The following is an 18,743-nucleotide window of genomic DNA, read 5'->3' as shown; positions in this document are numbered from 1 at the left end:
GCTAATTGATCAAAGATCTGGAAAACAATAAATCTCATGTTGACTCTTGACTGATAACATAGATGACCACAACAGCCAGAAAACACGTGTCACAATAATACAGTGCATCATTTTGTTCTGCTTACCATGCATGGTTTGGGTGGGTTTTGTAGCTTTGTGCTTGATGAGTGTGGTGGTTTTAGGCCGATACATTCTGTGGACCGGAGAGATGTCAGTTTTTATTAATCTATCAAAAGGATAACATGAAGTTTTCCCTCACTGAAATAACTGGTACAGCTGGTCTCTTAAACTCTGTTTTAGATAAAAAGCATTACAAAACTATTTTTATTTGATAGCAGATTACACCCGCTTCAGGTTATTAGGTCCTTCTGATAATAGTTTAGGACATGTCACGTTTAGGTTGAGGTGTGCATTTGTTGTGTGTGTGTGTGTGTGTTGGGGGGGTAAGGCCGTTTCTGCTGTCTTCAGCCACAGAGCTGCTCCTATGTGTAATTAGGTCTGGAATGTGACTTTCCTGCTGAGCGGTATCATGGAGACGCTCCTCCATAAAAATCTGGGTTGTTCTGTTTTTCATTCATGGTGTATTTGATCTGGTTTGTATTTTATTATTATCAGAGAGTTTCTGATATGTTTTGTTGTTACTTTTAATTACAAGGGAGACAGGAGATGTTTGAGAGTGGAAAACAAGCTCCGGTGCTGTTAGCGTTTTTCTTTGAACCGAATCATAAATGCTTGCCGCGCTCGGCATGCTGTCCTATTTTAAGACAGGGCTTCTATTGAGAGGTGGTTTTGTGTTTAAAACAATCATTTAACTTGTTTGTGCAGGCGCCTGCTGTTTTCAAAATATTTTCCATGAGGTTTAAGGAACATAGCTTTCTACATGAGTAGTGTCTCAAAAATACTGGGTGTACATTTTCACTTCAGTGTTTTAGCCACCTGCATCAATTCCCTGGGAGTTTTGTTTCTCCCACACTCCTCTAATATAGCACTCAGAGCAGAGTACATGGAGCTGGGTTTAGTTTGTGGAACACCACAATATTATAATACAAACTGTTGTACGGTATCGACGTTTGCTTTAGTTTCATTTGTAGTTCATAATACACGGTCTCCTCATCAGAGTTATTCCAGAGGGCGTAGAAGAGGATTAGGAGTACATGGAGCTCGGTTTGTTTTTGCATAATTTAAAAACAGTTGTTGTTAAAGGTTTTCATAATGAACAATATTATACAACACTACGATGAAAAAATACAAACAGTTGTATCATGATATTTATCAAATATGGTTATATATTGGAAAAATAATATATGTAATTAAATAAGTGATTTAAAAAATTATTAAACACTCGAAAGTATCAAAAATTTGTACCGTTAAGTACCGGTATCGATTCTTAGGTACCGGGAATTGGCACAGTATCGATTCAAATGTCAAAGGTACCCATCCCTACTGGGGACGTAACAAGTGGGCGTGGTGCGTCGACTACCGCATTTGACATTGATGATTTTTTTAGAACGGAAGTAAATACTCCCAAAAATGTATAAACTGGTTCTGTAAAAGAATAAACACTACAGGCCTTCCATTTTGTATAACAGCACATTTATTTTGTTGAGGTGTGTTGTGTTCTGGTGACATGAAGAGCTTGGAAGTGCAGGCTGCTGAGCCTGAGAGGTGGTTTTGTTCTCCATGCTGCTCTGTTTGGTCAGTCACGTTCGTGTTACAACCCTTCCATTCCTGAGGAGTTTGGCTCATGTGCAAAAAGGAATGCATAATTATCCATAATCGGCTTACCAAAGATGTCCCACTAATAAAACTGGTCGACGATTACTTTCTTAAAGACAAAAATAAGGATCGCAAAAGGTACAAACTCAAACTGGGTGGTTAAACCAAACTCAAGGCAATATTTTAAACTAAACGAATAACCCACAGCAGTCACCAAAAGGGATATCTGCTCCACACAAAAGATGTACTCTAAACCAAAACATACGATCCAAACACAAGAAGCTACAAAAATGCTAACAGTAGCTTTACCAACGCTGAGCTCAAGTAGGCAAGTTTACTTTAACCAAAAAGACCCAACAAACAGACCGGCGTGTAGGAGAAACTGCTACTGCAAAAACAGTTCTTCTTGAATGTCTGAAAGAAGCTCCCGTATGAAGGGAGAAACGCTAATCCCTTTGATTTTCCTACAGACGAAGCAGCAGCTTTGACTCTGGAAGTTGTTGTCCGTTGCCGGGCGACCGAGGCGGCCCAAACAAGAAGGGAATCTGGTAGTGGACATTGTTCCAGGTCTTTGGTGTTTGGTGGAGATGTTAGTGAAGGCAGAGAAGAGGGTGAACTAGAGGAAAAGCAGGCAGAATCCTCCCTACTGTATTTATGGACTACTGGGGACGTAAAAAATGGGTGTGGTGTGTCGACCACCGGATTTGACATAAACAGTTTCTTAGAACTGAGTCGTCAACGCCATTGACGCGTCGCTACAGTCCCAGTTCGGACCGAGCCATGTTATTGGCTGCGTTTTTTTGACAAATGTGATAGAACCACTTCATTAATTGTTTTTATTTCTACAAAAATATTTATAGCTAATTATATTTAAAACATTAAGACTGAGGTATGTTAAAAATGTCTCAAGCTAGTTTGTTTTGCAGATTTGCCAAAGTAGCTTTAAGAATCAGTGAACAGCTCATTTGGAGCAATCAGTGGATTAATGATGGTTTGGAGCAAAGAAGTTTAGCAGAAGGTTGTCATTTCAGAACACGTAGATTCTAGATTTGTGTGTGTGCATCTAGATTTGTGTGTGTGCATCTAGATTTGTGTGTGTGTCTAGATTTGTGTGTTGTGCATCTAGATTTGTGTGTGTGTCTAGATTTGTGTGTTGTGCATCCAGATTTGTGTGTTGTGCATCCAGATTTGTGTGTGTGTATGTAGATTTGTGTGTGTGCGCATCTAGATTTGTGTGTGCATCTAGATTTGTGTGTTGTGCATCTAGATTTGTGTGTGTGCATCTAGATTTGTGTGTGTGCATCTTGATTTGTGTATTGTGCATCTAGATTTGTGTATTGTGCATATAGATTTGTGTGTTGTGGATATCTAGATTTGTGCATTGTGCATCTAGATTTGTGTGTGTGCATCTAGATTTGTGTGTTGTGCATCTAGATTTGTGTGTTGTGGATATCTAGATTTGTGCGTTGTGCATATCTAGATTTGTGCGTTGTGCATATCTAGATTTGTGCGTTGTGCATCTAGATTTGTTTGTTGTGCATCTAGATTTGTGTGTTGTGCATGTAGATGTTACAGGTTTGAGATACCTAGATATCGATGTTCTAAGTGGTATCTAAATTAGATATTCCATCCCTGTGGTATCGATATTATGGACTATTATACACAGCCTTCTTCAAGTACACCGACACGCACGACAGCCAGATGCCGTAAAGCAGCCTCCGCCTCCCAGACAAACAAGAAGAAGACGCCACATGGCTACATTGCAATTTCCCAAGCAAGATGTCTCCGATCCAAGTTTTGTCTACCAAATAAATAAACAAAAACATAAACAGCGAATTTGGGAGGCGCTTCACAGCCCAACTTAATTAGCATACCAAGTCCGACACGTAGTTGTATATTCACGCTTATGTGCTTAAAGGAAAACTCCCGTTTATTGCAACCCGGACTTAATTTCTAGCATGCAGTACGTTTGTTTACTCACGCTGACAACTTTGGTGCTACTTGGATTCCCCGGGGTATTTAGATCCACCGGCGAATCGCCGTCAGTGTATATCCATATAACGGGTGCAGACGGGCACCCATGGTGCAGCCTCAAAATAAGACATTATCTGCACCAAAACACATCTTCATGTCGAAAGGTTTTGTTAGGAATCATTAACGGGATTCCCCTGTTCGTTTGGAGCGAGTCTGGGATTTCTAGGCGTAAACAGACTAGCTGCGGCTAATTAACTGGCGCTTTTAATGACGTCACTGCCGTGCGCCAATCTGTTTTTATTAAGATTACCGGTAGATGTACCTTTGTCCTACTGTGGAGAAATTCGTTTTCTCCCTTTAGTGACCAACAGAGTTGTTCAAAAGTACAGAACAAAACATATGGCATTACATCTTATGACAAAAATGCACCTTAAACAGAGTTTAAGCAGCAAAACATCACTCTGCAAATAGTGTATATATAGTGAGACAATTCATGATTTAAAGTGTTAACTTTCGCCAGTTTTTATATGCACGTTTTAAAAAATGCTGACACTTGAAAGGTTTAAGCACTTTACACACTTAATTCTTAACATTTAATTTCTGCAATATAAATTGAGGAATGTTATTTTTTGAATAAACTTGTTCAATAAATTGGCGTTTTCAAATAGTATCGAAATCGAGTATCGAGTTTTTTCCCCCAGTATCGAATCGAGTTTGAAATTTTAGTATCGTGACAACCCTACTTTGTTAGGAGTCAGTACTCCGTTTACATTTGTGGTCCCATAAATTGAGATGATTTATGTTTGAATCTGCTGATAAGAGGGCACTTGAATGTAATTTTTTCCATACTCAGAAATTTGAGATATTCTCATATTTATTTTCTAAGTTGATAAATGAGTACTCAGGATTACTCATGTAATTTGTTTCTACACATACTTGAAAAGTATTTGACCATATTACTTTCAAAGCTACTGTTAATAGTTACAGATTTGTTATATTTTACAAGGTGAGCAAAAATAAATGTTGCCTTTTGGTCAAAAGATTGCTTCTGTTTACAGTTTTAGAATCACTTTATTTTACATTGTAAATTAGCATTTTTGGAGCATGACCAGTTTAAAGTAAAATAAAAATGTCCCATAGCTTTAACTAACTTGTACAACAAAGTAGTTCATCCTGGAGCTGACACTCTTTGTTAATACTGATTGCGAATCGATTTAAATTAAGAATCGAGAATCGATTCTGAATCGAATCGGCACCCCGAGAATCTGAATCAAATCAAATTGTGAGTTGCTCTAAGATTCACATCCCTAGTGTGTATCTAGATTTGTGTGTGTGTGTGTGTGTATCTAGATTTGTGTGTGTGAATCTAGATTTGTGTGTGTGTGTATATCTAGATTTGTGTGTGTGTTTGTGTGTGTATCTAGATTTGTGTGTGTGTGTGTGTGTGTGTGTGTGTGTTAGATTTGTGTGTGTGTCTAGATTTGTGTGTGTGTCTAGATTTGTGTGTGTATCAAGATTTGTGTGTGTGTGTGTGTGTCTAGATTTGTGTTTGTGTGTGTGTATCTAGATTTGTGTGTGTGTCTGTGTGTGTATCTAGATTTTTGTGTGTATCTAGATTTGTGTGTGTATCTAGATCTGTGTGTGTGTCTAGATCTGTGTGTGTGTGTGTGTCTAGATCTGTGTGTGTATCTAGATTTGTGTGTGTGTGTGTGTGTATCTAGATTTGTGTGTGTGTGTGTGTGTGTGTGTGTGTGTGTGTGTGTGTGTGTGTATCTAGATGTGTGTGTGTGAATCTAGATTTGTGTGTGTGTATCTAGATTTGTGTGTGTGTGTGTGTGTGTGTGTGTGTATCTAGATTTGTGTGTGTGTGTGTGTATCTACATTTGTGTGTGTGTGTATATCTAGATTTGTGTGTTGTGCGTCTAGATCTGTGTGTGTATCTACATTTGTGTGTGTGTGTGTCTACATTTGTGTGTGTGTGTGTGTATATATCTAGATTTGTGTGTTGTGTATCTAGATTTGTGTGTGTATCTAGATTTGTGTGTGTGTATCTAGATTTGTGTGTGTGTATCTAGATCTGTGTGTGTGTATCTAGATTTGTGTGTGTGTGTGTGTGTTTGTGTATCTAGATCTGTGTGTGTGTATCTAGATCTGTGTGTGTGTATCTAGATTTGTGTGTGTGTGTATCTAGATTTGTGTGTGTGAATCTAGATTTGTGTGTGTGTATATCTAGATTTGTGTGTGTGTTTGTGTGTGTATCTAGATTTGTGTGTGTGTGTGTGTGTGTGTGTGTGTGTTAGATTTGTGTGTGTGTCTAGATTTGTGTGTGTATCAAGATTTGTGTGTGTGTGTGTGTGTGTGTGTGTGTGTGTGTGTGTGTGTGTGTGTTTAGATTTGTGTTTGTGTGTGTGTATCTAGATTTGTGTGTGTGTCTGTGTGTGTATCTAGATTTTTGTGTGTATCTAGATTTGTGTGTGTATCTAGATCTGTGTGTGTGTCTAGATCTGTGTGTGTGTGTGTGTCTGTGTGTGTCTAGATCTGCGTGTGTATCTAGATTTGTGTGTGTGTGTGTGTGTATCTAGATTTGTGTGTGTGTGTGTGTGTGTGTGTGTGTATCTAGATGTGTGTGTGTGAATCTAGATTTGTGTGTGTGTATCTACCTAGATTTGTGTGTGTGTGTGTGTGTGTGTGTATCTAGATTTGTGTGTGTGTGTGTGTATATCTAGATTTGTGTGTGTGTATCTAGATTTGTGTGTGTGTGTGTGTGTGTATCTACATTTGTGTGTGTGTGTGTGTATATCTAGATTTGTGTGTTGTGTATCTAGATCTGTGTGTGTGTGTATCTACATTTGTGTGTGTGTGTGTGTGTGTGTCTACATTTGTGTGTGTGTGTGTGTGTCTACATTTGTGTGTGTGTGTGTGTGTATATATCTAGATGTGTGTGTTGTGTATCTAGATTTGTGTGTGTATCTAGATTTGTGTGTGTGTGTGTATCTAGATTTGTGTGTGTGTATCTAGATTTGTGTGTGTGTGTGTCTAGATCTGTGTGTGTGTGTATCTAGATTTATGTGTGTGTGTGTTTGTGTATCTAGATCTGTGTGTGTATCTAGATCTGTGTGTGTATCTAGATTTGTGTGTGTGTGTGTGTGTGTATCTAGATCTGTGTGTGTGTATCTAGATTTGTGTGTGTGTGTGTGTGTGTGTCTAGATTTGTGTGTGTGTATCTAGATCTGTGTGTGTGTATCTAGATTTGTGTGTGTGTGTGTGTGTGTGTGTGTGTGTGTGTGTGTGTATGTGTGTGTGTGTGTGTGTGTGTGTGTGTGTGTGTGTGTGTGTGTGTGTCTAGATCTGTGTGTGTATCTAGATTTGTGTGTGTGTGTGTGTGTATCTAGATTTGTGTGTGTGTGTGTGTGTGTGTGTGTATCTAGATGTGTGTGTGTGAATCTAGATTTGTGTGTGTGTATCTACCTAGATTTGTGTGTGTGTGTGTGTGTGTGTGTATCTAGATTTGTGTGTGTGTGTGTATATCTAGATTTGTGTGTGTGTATCTAGATTTGTGTGTGTGTGTGTGTGTGTATCTACATTTGTGTGTGTGTGTGTGTATATCTAGATTTGTGTGTTGTGTATCTAGATCTGTGTGTGTGTGTATCTACATTTGTGTGTGTGTGTGTGTGTGTGTCTACATTTGTGTGTGTGTGTGTGTGTCTACATTTGTGTGTGTGTGTGTGTGTATATATCTAGATGTGTGTGTTGTGTATCTAGATTTGTGTGTGTATCTAGATTTGTGTGTGTGTGTATCTAGATTTGTGTGTGTGTATCTAGATTTGTGTGTGTGTGTCTAGATCTGTGTGTGTGTGTATCTAGATTTATGTGTGTGTGTGTTTGTGTATCTAGATCTGTGTGTGTATCTAGATCTGTGTGTGTATCTAGATTTGTGTGTGTGTGTGTGTGTGTATCTAGATCTGTGTGTGTGTATCTAGATTTGTGTGTGTGTGTGTGTGTGTCTAGATTTGTGTGTGTGTATCTAGATCTGTGTGTGTGTATCTAGATTTGTGTGTGTGTGTGTGTGTGTGTGTGTGTGTGTGTGTGTGTGTGTGTGTGTGTGTGTGTGTGTGTGTGTGTGTGTGTGTGTCTAGATCTGTGTGTGTATCTAGATTTGTGTGTGTGTGTCTAGATCTGTGTGTGTATCTAGATTTGTGTGTGTGTGTGTGTGTCTAGATTTGTGTGTGTGTGTCTAGATCTGTGTGTGTGTATCTAGATTTGTGTGTGTGTGTGTCTAGATTTGTGTGTGTGTGACTGTTGATTTGTGACTTGTGTTTACATTTTCGTGTGTACCTTCAGTTCATACAAATCATTAAGTATGCACACACAAATCCCCAGGTACACACGGACAAACAACATTACACACAGATCAGTTTACAAGTACAAAAATCCTTTCGAGACACTTTTCTCACCTGACTGATTTGTGCGTTCATGGTGCGTTTGAATGCTGGGTGGAAGCTGGGAAATCCAATTTTTCTTTTGGATTTAGTCTAAACTTGTGTTATGGGACAAATATGTTTATCTATAGAAAAATACAGTATCTAAGGATCCTGTAGTTATAAAGATAGACCAACATTTAATTTTTAGTCATCTAAAATTGTTTATTCAGACATATATGTGTTTATTAGTCATGGAAACGTAGTCAAAGGATTATAATGACTAATAAATGGCAGAGTGGTTCTCTGACTGGAAAAAAGCAGGGTTTAAAAGAAGAGAAGGCACAAGAAGATTGTACGGAGTCATAGGGCGTGTCACACCCATCTACTTTCGGACCCCGGAAATGGAAAAAAAAATGAATGCAAGTCAACAGTGCTAAAATGCTCTTTTCTAATTCCACTTGTTATGTGCCATGGATTTCACAAATGATGTCCGTGAATTTTAAAGAGACATTTTGATACCAAGAACTCGCTTATTTTCTAACGGGGGAAACGCTATTTTATATTTAGTGTGAAAATAAGTCCAGAAGTACAAATGCGCTTCACGAAAGTGACGTCATCAAACCAGACACAGAGAAAAACAGAGGGAAAATGCCTGTAATCTGTAAGTTCAGTGAACTTCAAACCCTTTCTTCAGGAGGAAAGAACCACCATAAATCTGTGACTGGCGTGGTCGAAACACCCATCATTAGTTTTCATTTAAATAGTTTTTATTATTCCGCACACATAAACGGGCCTAAGAGCCACTTCCTTGTCTGGGGACGGCGTGTCAATCTTTCAGACCTATAAAACATCTTAAATGGTCTAAAATAATAGCTGTCTCATTATAACCTGACTGCAGAACATGTTGGATTTACTTTTACTTACTTCAGAGGAAAGATCACCAGGACACTGCACCATCTTCTTGTGTCTTCTCCCGGTTTGAAGCCTGTTTTTTCAGTCAGAGAACCACTCTGCCAGTTATTAGTCATTTCTTTTAAACCTTTGACCATGTTTTCATGACTCATAAACGCATATATATCTAAATAAACAGTTTAGGTGATTAAAAATTAAGAGTAGGTCTACCTTTATACCTACAGGATCCTGAGATAATATTTTTTTTCCACAGAAAAAAATATTTTCCCATCAACACAAATTTAGACTAAATCCAAAGGAAACTCAAAATTCCCAGCTTACACCAAACATTCAAATGCACCATGAACGCACAAATCAGTCAGGTGAGAAAATAAGCCCCATTCCCTCCTGTACCGGGTCGGCCCGGGCCGGGTAGCGTAGGTTGTTTACATATCTGGGTGGCCTGGAATTTTCCCGGGCCAACCAAGGCTCATTCTCGGCCCTCTTCCCGAGGGGTACTGCTTCAGGCCGACCAGGGCCAACACGCCCACTGCTGACAAGAAATTCACACCTTCCATTAGAGCAAGCCTCTGATTGGTGGGTAGAATCAGCCCATTCACACCTTCCATTAGAGCAAGCCTCTGATTGGTGGGTAGAATCAGCCCACATGGGCTTAAGACAAGGATGTGTGGAATCAACCGGGCCAGGCTGGGGCCGACTGGGGCTACCCGGCCCGGGCCGACCCGGTACAGATGGGAATGGCCCATTAGTCTCTAAAGGATTTTTGTACTTGTAAACTGATCTGCGTGTAATGTAGTTTGTCAGTGTTTACCAGGTGATTCGTGTGTGTGTGTGTGTTTTCAATGATTTGTGTGTGTCGGAGCTGAAGTTACACACACAAATGTAAACACAAGTTGCAAATCAAGAGTTATACACACACAAATCTTTAGTTACACACACACACACATTTAGATACACATGCACAAATCTACACACACACACACACACACACACACACACACACACACACACACACACACACACACACACACACACACACATCTTTTGACACTTTTTTTCTCTCCATAGGCACTCATTAGGCTTGAAAAAGGTGTGGCATTAACTTTCAGCTGTGTTTGGATGTATTTGTTTCTTCCTGACGTTCTATTATTTGATGGCCCTGTAGCAATGAATACATCAGATTGTTGCTGCTAGTGATTGGTCCAATGCTATCCAATAGCGTGCGGAGACAGTCTGAAAGACAACTGTAGGTTCTAGCCCACAGAGCTGTGTATGGGCATTTACATATCTAGGATGGCTTGGCAGGCTAGAAATTACTTCCACACTGCAGGACAGCAGGTCATATGGACCAGAGGTTTCACCGAGAGGATCATGAACCTAGAACAAAACACACACATCCATGTTCAGAATGAAGGCTCTGAATAACATCTGATTAAATCTGAAGTCAGCCTGCACACAGCGGGGCTATACTAGTATACTTTATTAGCAGCAGGTGACATTTTGATCTTATTTGTTTGGCTGCACTTTTATGAGACTTTTTAAACGATTTTGTAATATTTCATTGGCACTTGTTTTAAAACTCCGTATGTTTGGACCTCATCTGTAGCTGCTGTTTGTGTTTCCCAGGCACCGCCGTCCATGGTCAGCACAGAACAGAGACAGCATGCTGAACACGTGTTCCTCTCCTTCAGAAAGTGCAAATCCCCGTTTGCCATCTGCAAACACATCCTTGGTAGGATTCTTTTCATTTGAAAGTTTAAAAGGAGTTTTAATGAATTTCTTTTTTTAAATAAGCTTGAACTCATGGCTTTCATTTTTCATTACTTTTTCATTCTTATGTCGTCATACCCCCCCCCCCCCCCCCCCCACCACCACCACCACCACCACCACCACACACACACACTCACCAGAGACCAGTAAGGTGGACTATGTGCTGTTCCAGGCAGCCACAGCCATCATGGAGGCTGTGGTGCGGGAGTGGATTCTTCTGGAGAAAACCAGCATCGAGTCTCTCCGTGCATTCCTCCTCAACTACGTCTTGCATAGACCCAAGTAAGTCAGACCAGAGGAAAGAAAAAAAGAGGCATCAGAGATGCAGTTTATTCTAGATTTGTTAACAAATTTCAGGCAATTGTCTCTGTGTCATAGTGAGTTTGGGTGCCATAAAAGTAGAGCTAAGTTGATCAAATCCAAAGAAAACAAGTTGTCACTATGCAGCAGTGCTCTATTCTGGCCTGTATTGTCCCGCCCTGCCCACTCATCATTGTGCTTTATCGGCTCAGTGACCAACTGTGTGCGTCTCCCTGCAGCCTGCAGAAGTACGTCCGTGAACAGATCCTGCTGGCCGTGGCCGTCATTGTGAAGAGAGGCTCTCTGGATGAAAGCATCAACTGTAAAAGCATCTTCCATGAGGTGGGACAGCTCATCAGCAGCGGGAACCCCACAGTGGTAAGAGCCATGGAGCTGAAACGTGCATTAAACAGCTTTTACTGTTACCCACTGAACAAATGCTACGAGTTCAAGCTTCATTCAGGTTACGCCTCATAGAAAATGTCTCCAAATAGACCGAATGTGTTCAACTGGAGTCTCCTCTTAACCCAGTAGATGGCACTGCTGCCTTTAGTTCCAGCAACCAGATCCTTAACAGTGCTGTGTGAAGGTGGTTATCCTAAAAACGTCGTTTAAATAAATACGTAACATCCTTTTATGTCTCCTGTCTTAAGCATAATCGCTAAAATGAATGGATGCAGGATTCACAAACTTCAAAATCTAAATAATAAGCATGGCTGTTACAGAAAGCTGTCTTCCTCGTTTATTTCTTAATTTAAGCTATGAATAAAGAAAGCTGATATATCTTTCAGATGTATTAGGTATCTGATTATTCAGGCTGGCTGTGCAGTGGCGCAGTGGTTAGAGCTGTTGCCTTGCAGCAAGAAGGTCCTGGATTCACTTCCCAGCCTGGGATCTTTCTGCATGGAGTTAGCATGTTCTCCCTGTGCATGCGTGGGTTTTCTCCGGGTACTCCGGCTTCCTCCCACCGTACAAAAACATGACTGTTAGGTTGATTGGTCTGTCCAAATTGTCCTTAGGTGTGTGTGTGCATGATTGTTTGTCTTTGTGTTGCCCTGCGATGGACTGGCTCTCTGTCCAGGGTGTACCCCGCTTGATTGCCCGTTGGCTGCTGGAGATAGGCACCAGCCCCCCTCGCAACCCTGCGTGGACTAGCAGGTTCAGAAAATGGATGGATGGATTATTCAGGCTGTCAGCAGTAATGATAAAAGCATTTTCTTTTTGTCATTATCTGAAGATGTTGACAGAAACCTAATAATGTCATATTATATATCACACCTTTGAATGTAATATTATCTATTAAATACATTTGAAAATGACGCTGAACAAGGATCTAAAACCTTTTCAACAAACCAGATTTTCACTCCTAATTAACTTTTTTGTGAGCCGTCACAATAAGTTCATGCTTTGCTGTTGCTGCGGTTGTTCGTGTGCAAACTTATCAAAACCCCGACCTGAAATTACTCGCCACCAAAAGTCTAAACTTCAGTTCAAGATGGCCGCCATATACATCTTTGAGGATGGAGTTTGTGGAGAGGAAACACTTATTTTTATGGAAGTGATGTCCTTTATCAGCAGGAAGGTCGAGCTTTATTTGTGAGGTTAATAATATGAATTCACCATTTTTCATTTGTGACACTAAATGTGATACATTTTAATGATGCATGCTATGATAATCCTTTTGTGTGTGCAGCAAACCTTAGCCTGCTCCATCCTGACAGCTCTGCTCAGTGAGTTCTCTAGCTCCAGTAAGACCAGCAGCATCGGCCTCAGCATGGAGTTTCATGGCAACTGCAAGCGTCTGTTTCAGGTTTGTTTAGCTCTCCACTGTGTTCAGCTGTCCGATAACTGCTCACCACTCACCCCGCAGTCGCATAACTGTGTGTTTACACCCCCCAGGAGGACGGCCTGCATCAGATCTTCATGTTGACCATGGAGGTCCTGCAGGAGTTCAGTCGCAGAGAAAACCTCAATGCTCAGATGTCCTGTGTCTTTCAGCGCTACCTGGCCCTGGCCAACCAGGTCCTCAGCTGGAACTTCCTGCCCCCAAATTATATCCTTTCCTCCTTTAAGAGCTTTCCTCTTCCTGGGACCAAATGGTTCAGCTGTGTCCTGTTCTTGGACTGGGAGCATTTAGCAACACCAGGGAGTGACCTGGGCTTCCTTCCATGCCTAGCATGGCCTAGACATCCTTGTAGTTATTTGTGTGTGTGTGTGCGTGTGTGTATGCGTGCATGTACGTGTGTGTGCGTGTGCATACACAAATATTTTGTGCCCAGGAATGCCTGTCTGTCTGTCAGTTGTGCTTTGTAGTTCATCTCTTGTGCACACATCCGTGTTCTGTTTGCTGTTGGTTACATTGTTGAGTGAACTTGGGTTGTTGCTGTGTGTTTGTGTGCAGCCAGACTCATTATGGCTGAAATCCCAACAGCCTGGCATCCTCTCTGCCTGTCTGAGGGGATCTGGTGTGGCGCTCACTGCCAGCCAGGGTCATGTATCATTTTCAAAGAGGTGTCTGTGTGTTCCCCCACCTCCGCCTCCCATCATTCCTGCAACACCACCCCCTGCCTTGGCGTGTCAAGGCTCCCCTTGGTATGCTCGGCACTCTTGCTTTGATTTGTGTGCTTTATCAAAGACCCGCTTTTAAGGCTAAAAGGGATTGCTGTCTGATTTTAGACAACAGTATAATGCTGTTTAAGTGTTGGGTGTCCGCATAAAGCCCAACCAGCAGTTGTTGTGCACGAAAGGGTTTTTAAAATCTGAAGCTCATAATTGTTGGCATGGTTGTGAAACGTTCTGGCTGCAGGTAGTTTCCATTCTGCAGAGGTACCATTTCCTGTTTGGTCCTAGGTTAAAAGTCTGAATGTTGATAACAGATTAAAGTCGGGGGATAATATCGATGAAATACCAAGATTTTTCTCAGCAATTTCCCTGAAGCTTTTAGCCCGCATCTGGATTACAATCTAATTGGGTTTCTATCTATACATCAAATGTGTCCTGTGAGTAATTGGGTATATGAAAGCAGCTACAGGTCAATTTTCTCAAAAGCACTGGAGCTACTTTAGGTTTTTAGACAGAGGTGAGGTGAAAAGCTTTCATTATCCATGATGTAACCTAGATTAAATCTGGAGTGGTAAAGCAGGGGTAGTTTCAAATAGAGCTGTTCTCCTCTGGGTTTCTTCATGTTGACTTGTCATAAATGCTGGCTACTCTGTCGTTCTATAAAAATAGCTTACAAACTCATAAGTCGTGTGGCGTTCTCCTTGAAACCCGGTGTGTGTGGAGTCTTGAAGTGTCTGGGCTGTTGCTGAAAATGAGAACAGATTGATGAAGACCGCTGGGAGGCTTGAATGAGTGTGGCCGCCTGTCTACAAGTGCTTTAGCACGCCTGTGATCCGGGGTGGTGTTACACACGCACACACTCTCACACACTCAGTCATGCACATATGTCAGCAGGCTGAAGGCCCTATCACAAACTGTGCCACTTGTGGGTCCCTCCTCCTTGCTGCTGTCTGACTCTAGAGACTGCTTCAGCTCCGTGTCAATCCCCGCTGGTCTTGACTCTGGTGGGGGTCAGGGTCATGCCTCGAGGCTGTGGCGACAGTCAGGTGCTGTTGGACCTGATTGATAACCCAGTTGCCTTGGTGACTTTTGATATGTGTGTGTGTGTGTGTGTGTGTGTGTGTGTGTGTGTGTGTGTGTGTGTGATGTTGTTGCTGGTATCTGTTTTTTTAACTCATCTAACTCATGTGTTAGTGGAAGGTTCTAGAGGAGAAGAAGAAAATATCATTTCTATAGCGCCTCTCAAGATAAAAATCACGAGGCGCTTCACAGAAACAAAAAAAAATGTAAAAATATAAAAAAGCATTTAGAACATGTTTAAAAATATCAATCAGATGTTTCTGGCTGTTTTGTGGTGAACTTCATTGTGTGTTTACTGACTCCAGGTCATTGTTTTCACTTCCACTGAGGCTCGTCGCCTCAATTCATCAATTCATCAATTATTCGAGCTTCAGCACAAGACCATGTCCACAGCAGCTTTTTTGGGACTGATTCTTGAGCTGAGGAGGCATGTCTCTAGCTCAGTTTTCCCATTAGCTCTTGGAAGGTCAGATTCTGGGCATTGTGGTCCTCAGGTTAAGGACAGGCTTAGGAGTGTGTAAGCTGATGCTGAGTGTTTGCTTTGGCTTTGACCTGCATGAAGAATCTTTAACGACTACTGTCTAAACAAAGTTGGGAGGGAATAAACAGCTGCTCTGAATGCTGATGGATGCAGTTAGGACATGTGTTTGTGAAGCTGTTTAGATTTAAACTACGTTACATTTGAATGCTCCTCTGGCTGAAGGTTGGTCATCTTATCCCGATAAAACATTTGTCTCACGTTTCCTGATTCAGCCTAGTACTTTCATCCATACACGTTTACTCTTGGATTCCTAAGCTAAAGCCTGGCGCTGGTGTGTAATTGCTTTAATATTGGTTTAATCCACCAGAGAGAGAATTAATGACAACTGCTGCCTTAGCAGATGGAGTCTCAACAGTAGAAGGGAAATGAGGAGAGGGAGGGCAGCAGGTTGCTGCAGAGGTATTCCTGGACTGTTATTTCACATGGCGAGGCTGCAGGGCAGGCTTGTGGCAGGATATATCACTTAAACCCCCCACCCCACCACGTGCCTTATGATAACGCTGCCACGGGCAGACACTCGGCATGTCTTGTTTTGCAGCAGGACTATCCTCATCAGGAGTAATGAATCAAGGACAGAAGAGAAGCTTGTTAATCCACACTCTCTGCCATGGAGGCTCTCAAAATGTAGACATTCCTGGGTGAAGCAGATGGGTGGCTATTTAAAACAGGTTCAGGTCACTGACGAGTTGATTCATGTGATTTGTGCTTCTGAAATGATTGACGCTGTTACTGCAAACGCTGAGAAAACATCAAGCTGATTTAGAGTAGTTGGGCCTAGTACACTAAGTACTTCAAACTAGCTGACAATACAAGAATAGTTTGCCCTTATCGCAACGTCTCTTTGGCTTAGCGCCAGAGCCCGGACTAAGCTAAGCTAACAGAAAAGCCCAAACCATCTGGAGTATTTTAGACTTTAATATAGAGTCAGACGCATTGTCTGTCTGCAGCATTCATTCGGTGAGTAAAACTCTGAGGAAACATTTAGATAATTCGTACCCACACCCAGCTGGTTACGCTGTGTTTGTTCAGGCTGGATGTAGCACGTTCAGTTGTATAGATTATGTTTATAGCAAATTAAATAACATTTATAAAGTTATAAAAATACATGTAGTGTATACCGGACCCCACTCAGAGCATACATCAGCCTGTTATCTATTTCTAGGTTATTCTTGTGTCAAACAGAAGGTATGGATGTTTTTAGCATTCATTATTCCAGCCTTTTCATTTTTGAATACATAAATAATAGGAGCTTTTTGCCATGCAGTAATTAGCACTTTACATCTATAATGTCCCAGGCTCACTGGAGAAGTTATCTAGTGAGTGAAAATTCTTAATTTAAGCACGGTTGTTTAGCAGTTTTCCCCTCGTTTTTGTGGCGCTACTGCTACTGTTCTTCCTAAAGGTCAAACATCAAGAACTGGAGTAAATGCCTCATTCATTCTGAGTAAACAGCCATTTTACCCTTCCAACCTTTCCCATTGCTACATCATTTTAAACACATTGTTTTGAGGAACTTGTTAAAACAACTCTCATATCTGGTTATAACAAGAAGCTTTCTCGTTGGTATGAGATTCTACGCCTATACGTTTTTCCTCGCACTGACGGCAATACTCCTCTGTAGTAAATATATGTATCCTAAATATGTTTCTTTAACTGAAAATCAACTTAAACTGAGTCATACCTGAAGTAACTACATGTGGTAGCTTAAATAGTTGGTAGTTATTGTAATATGTTGCCCCAAAGGTTATGAAATCATGTAAAAGAATCTTCCGGCTAAAGACATGAAGCATACAGATGTAATGAGTTAATTTACATGTTATTTAATGAGCCATAAGACATAAGATTCCATAGTGAATATGAAATGAACCTTATGGATCTGTGGGTACTTTTAACCAGAAGATTGGAACTTTTTATTGCAGGGATTTTGTAACAACCTTGTATTAATTCAGAGACAACAGAAGAGAGTCAGGTTTTAAAAGTTTAAAGATTTATTACTAACCAAATTAAAACTAGACTAACAAACGCTAAATGTATGGTGTAACTTAAGGTTGGTTTATGCTTGACGCGTCCGCGAGGTTCGCATGGCTCCACGCGGCGAAATTGCGTCATTTTAACAACCACGCCCCTCCACCGCGTCTCCGCACGGCCCAAAATTTCCGCAACGCGCACCTAGGAAAATTTCTAACCACGCGGCCAGTCGGACGCGGAAAAACATGGCGGACCGGCAAGAACTAATATGGCAGAGGTTCGTAAATACAGACATTTGTGTGATTCAGCTCTCAGAGATCACCGTGATCAACATGTTAATAATTCTTGGAAATAGCTCGCACTGTCGGAAAAGACGAGGACGCTGTGAAAAATGCTGAAATGCCATGTTGTAAACAGTCATTTCTACTTCAACTATGGTGTAGTGTTGGATGCATGCTGTAGAGCTCCATGCTGCCCCCTACAGTTTGGGAGAATATTGGCTCACCGCAGAGACAAGCCGCATGAACCATAAACGCTGCGAGTTGTGAAGCGCGTTCCATCCGCGAGCCGCATCACCAAGCGGAAAGTGAATGCGTCAAGCAAAAACCAAGCTTTAGGTGGATAAGACGGAGAATGGTGTAATGTGGAATGTTGTTCAGAACCAGCAAATCCGAAGAAACGATTAGTTCTGATGGGAAGTGAAGGTGATTTCTTTGCGCTAAGCTTTGGTTAGGAGATTCATAAACACATAAGACTCCATTCTGTTGGTCTACGTACCCTTGTGGAAGTCCCCGTTAGATCAGGAATGTCGAGGTCCAGTTTGACCTTCTCTGGTGCCTATCTCCAGCGGTCAACGGGCAATCAGGCGGGGTACACCCTGGACAGAGAGCCAGGCCATCGCAGGGCAACACAGACACACACAGGACAAACAATCTCACACACACCCAAAGGAACAATTTAGACAGACCAATCAACCTAACAGTCATGTTTTTGGACTGTGGGAGGAAGCCGGAGTACCCGGAGAGAACCCACGCATGCACAGGGAGAACATGCAAACTCCATGCAGAAAGATCCCAGGCCGGGAAGCGAACCCAGGACCTTCTTGCTACAAGGCAATAGCTCTAACCACTGCACCACTGCACAGCCATTATAATAAAGCAATTACTTTATTTGATTAGCTTTATTAAAAATAGAGTTCTTTGATTTATTAAAAGAAAGAGTCCATTGTCTTCATTTTTCTTTTGAGCTGGAAAGACACAGTTTATAACAAATGCATGAGACATTGAGGCCATATCTCATGCAGACTAGTTCTGTGTCAGAGGAGAGGGGGAAATGGCTTTTGGTGCAAAACAGTTATTTCATTCCGTTACATATATGTGGTACACACAGTCTGATCTAAATAACAGTTTGTTAAATTTCAAATCATGTGTATTGATTGGATTTGTTCAGAAGTTGGTATGAGGCACAGCCTCTTAAAGCTTGGTTTATGCTTGACGCAT

The 18,743-nt window shown here is 41.3% G+C and overlaps 1 protein-coding gene across 1 annotated transcript in view; it reads left to right on the top strand.

Annotated features, from left to right (window-relative positions):
* The window catches only part of xpo4 (exportin 4), a 68,970-nt gene that overhangs the window by 3,006 nt on the left and 47,221 nt on the right, over window positions 1-18,743 (top strand). Inside the window, exons 2-6 of the mRNA XM_054746613.2 lie at window positions 10,650-10,755; window positions 10,934-11,075; window positions 11,333-11,471; window positions 12,787-12,903; window positions 12,993-13,146. Coding sequence (XP_054602588.1) covers window positions 10,650-10,755; window positions 10,934-11,075; window positions 11,333-11,471; window positions 12,787-12,903; window positions 12,993-13,146 — 658 coding nt within the window. The remainder of the gene's footprint in view (window positions 1-10,649; window positions 10,756-10,933; window positions 11,076-11,332; window positions 11,472-12,786; window positions 12,904-12,992; window positions 13,147-18,743) is intronic.

Source organism: Nothobranchius furzeri, chromosome 14, assembly GCF_043380555.1.
Source record: "Nothobranchius furzeri strain GRZ-AD chromosome 14, NfurGRZ-RIMD1, whole genome shotgun sequence".
Classification (NCBI taxonomy): Eukaryota; Metazoa; Chordata; class Actinopteri; order Cyprinodontiformes; family Nothobranchiidae; genus Nothobranchius; species Nothobranchius furzeri.
The sequence above is the reverse complement of the archived record's forward strand: the minus strand, read 5'-3'. Positions and strand labels throughout refer to the sequence as shown.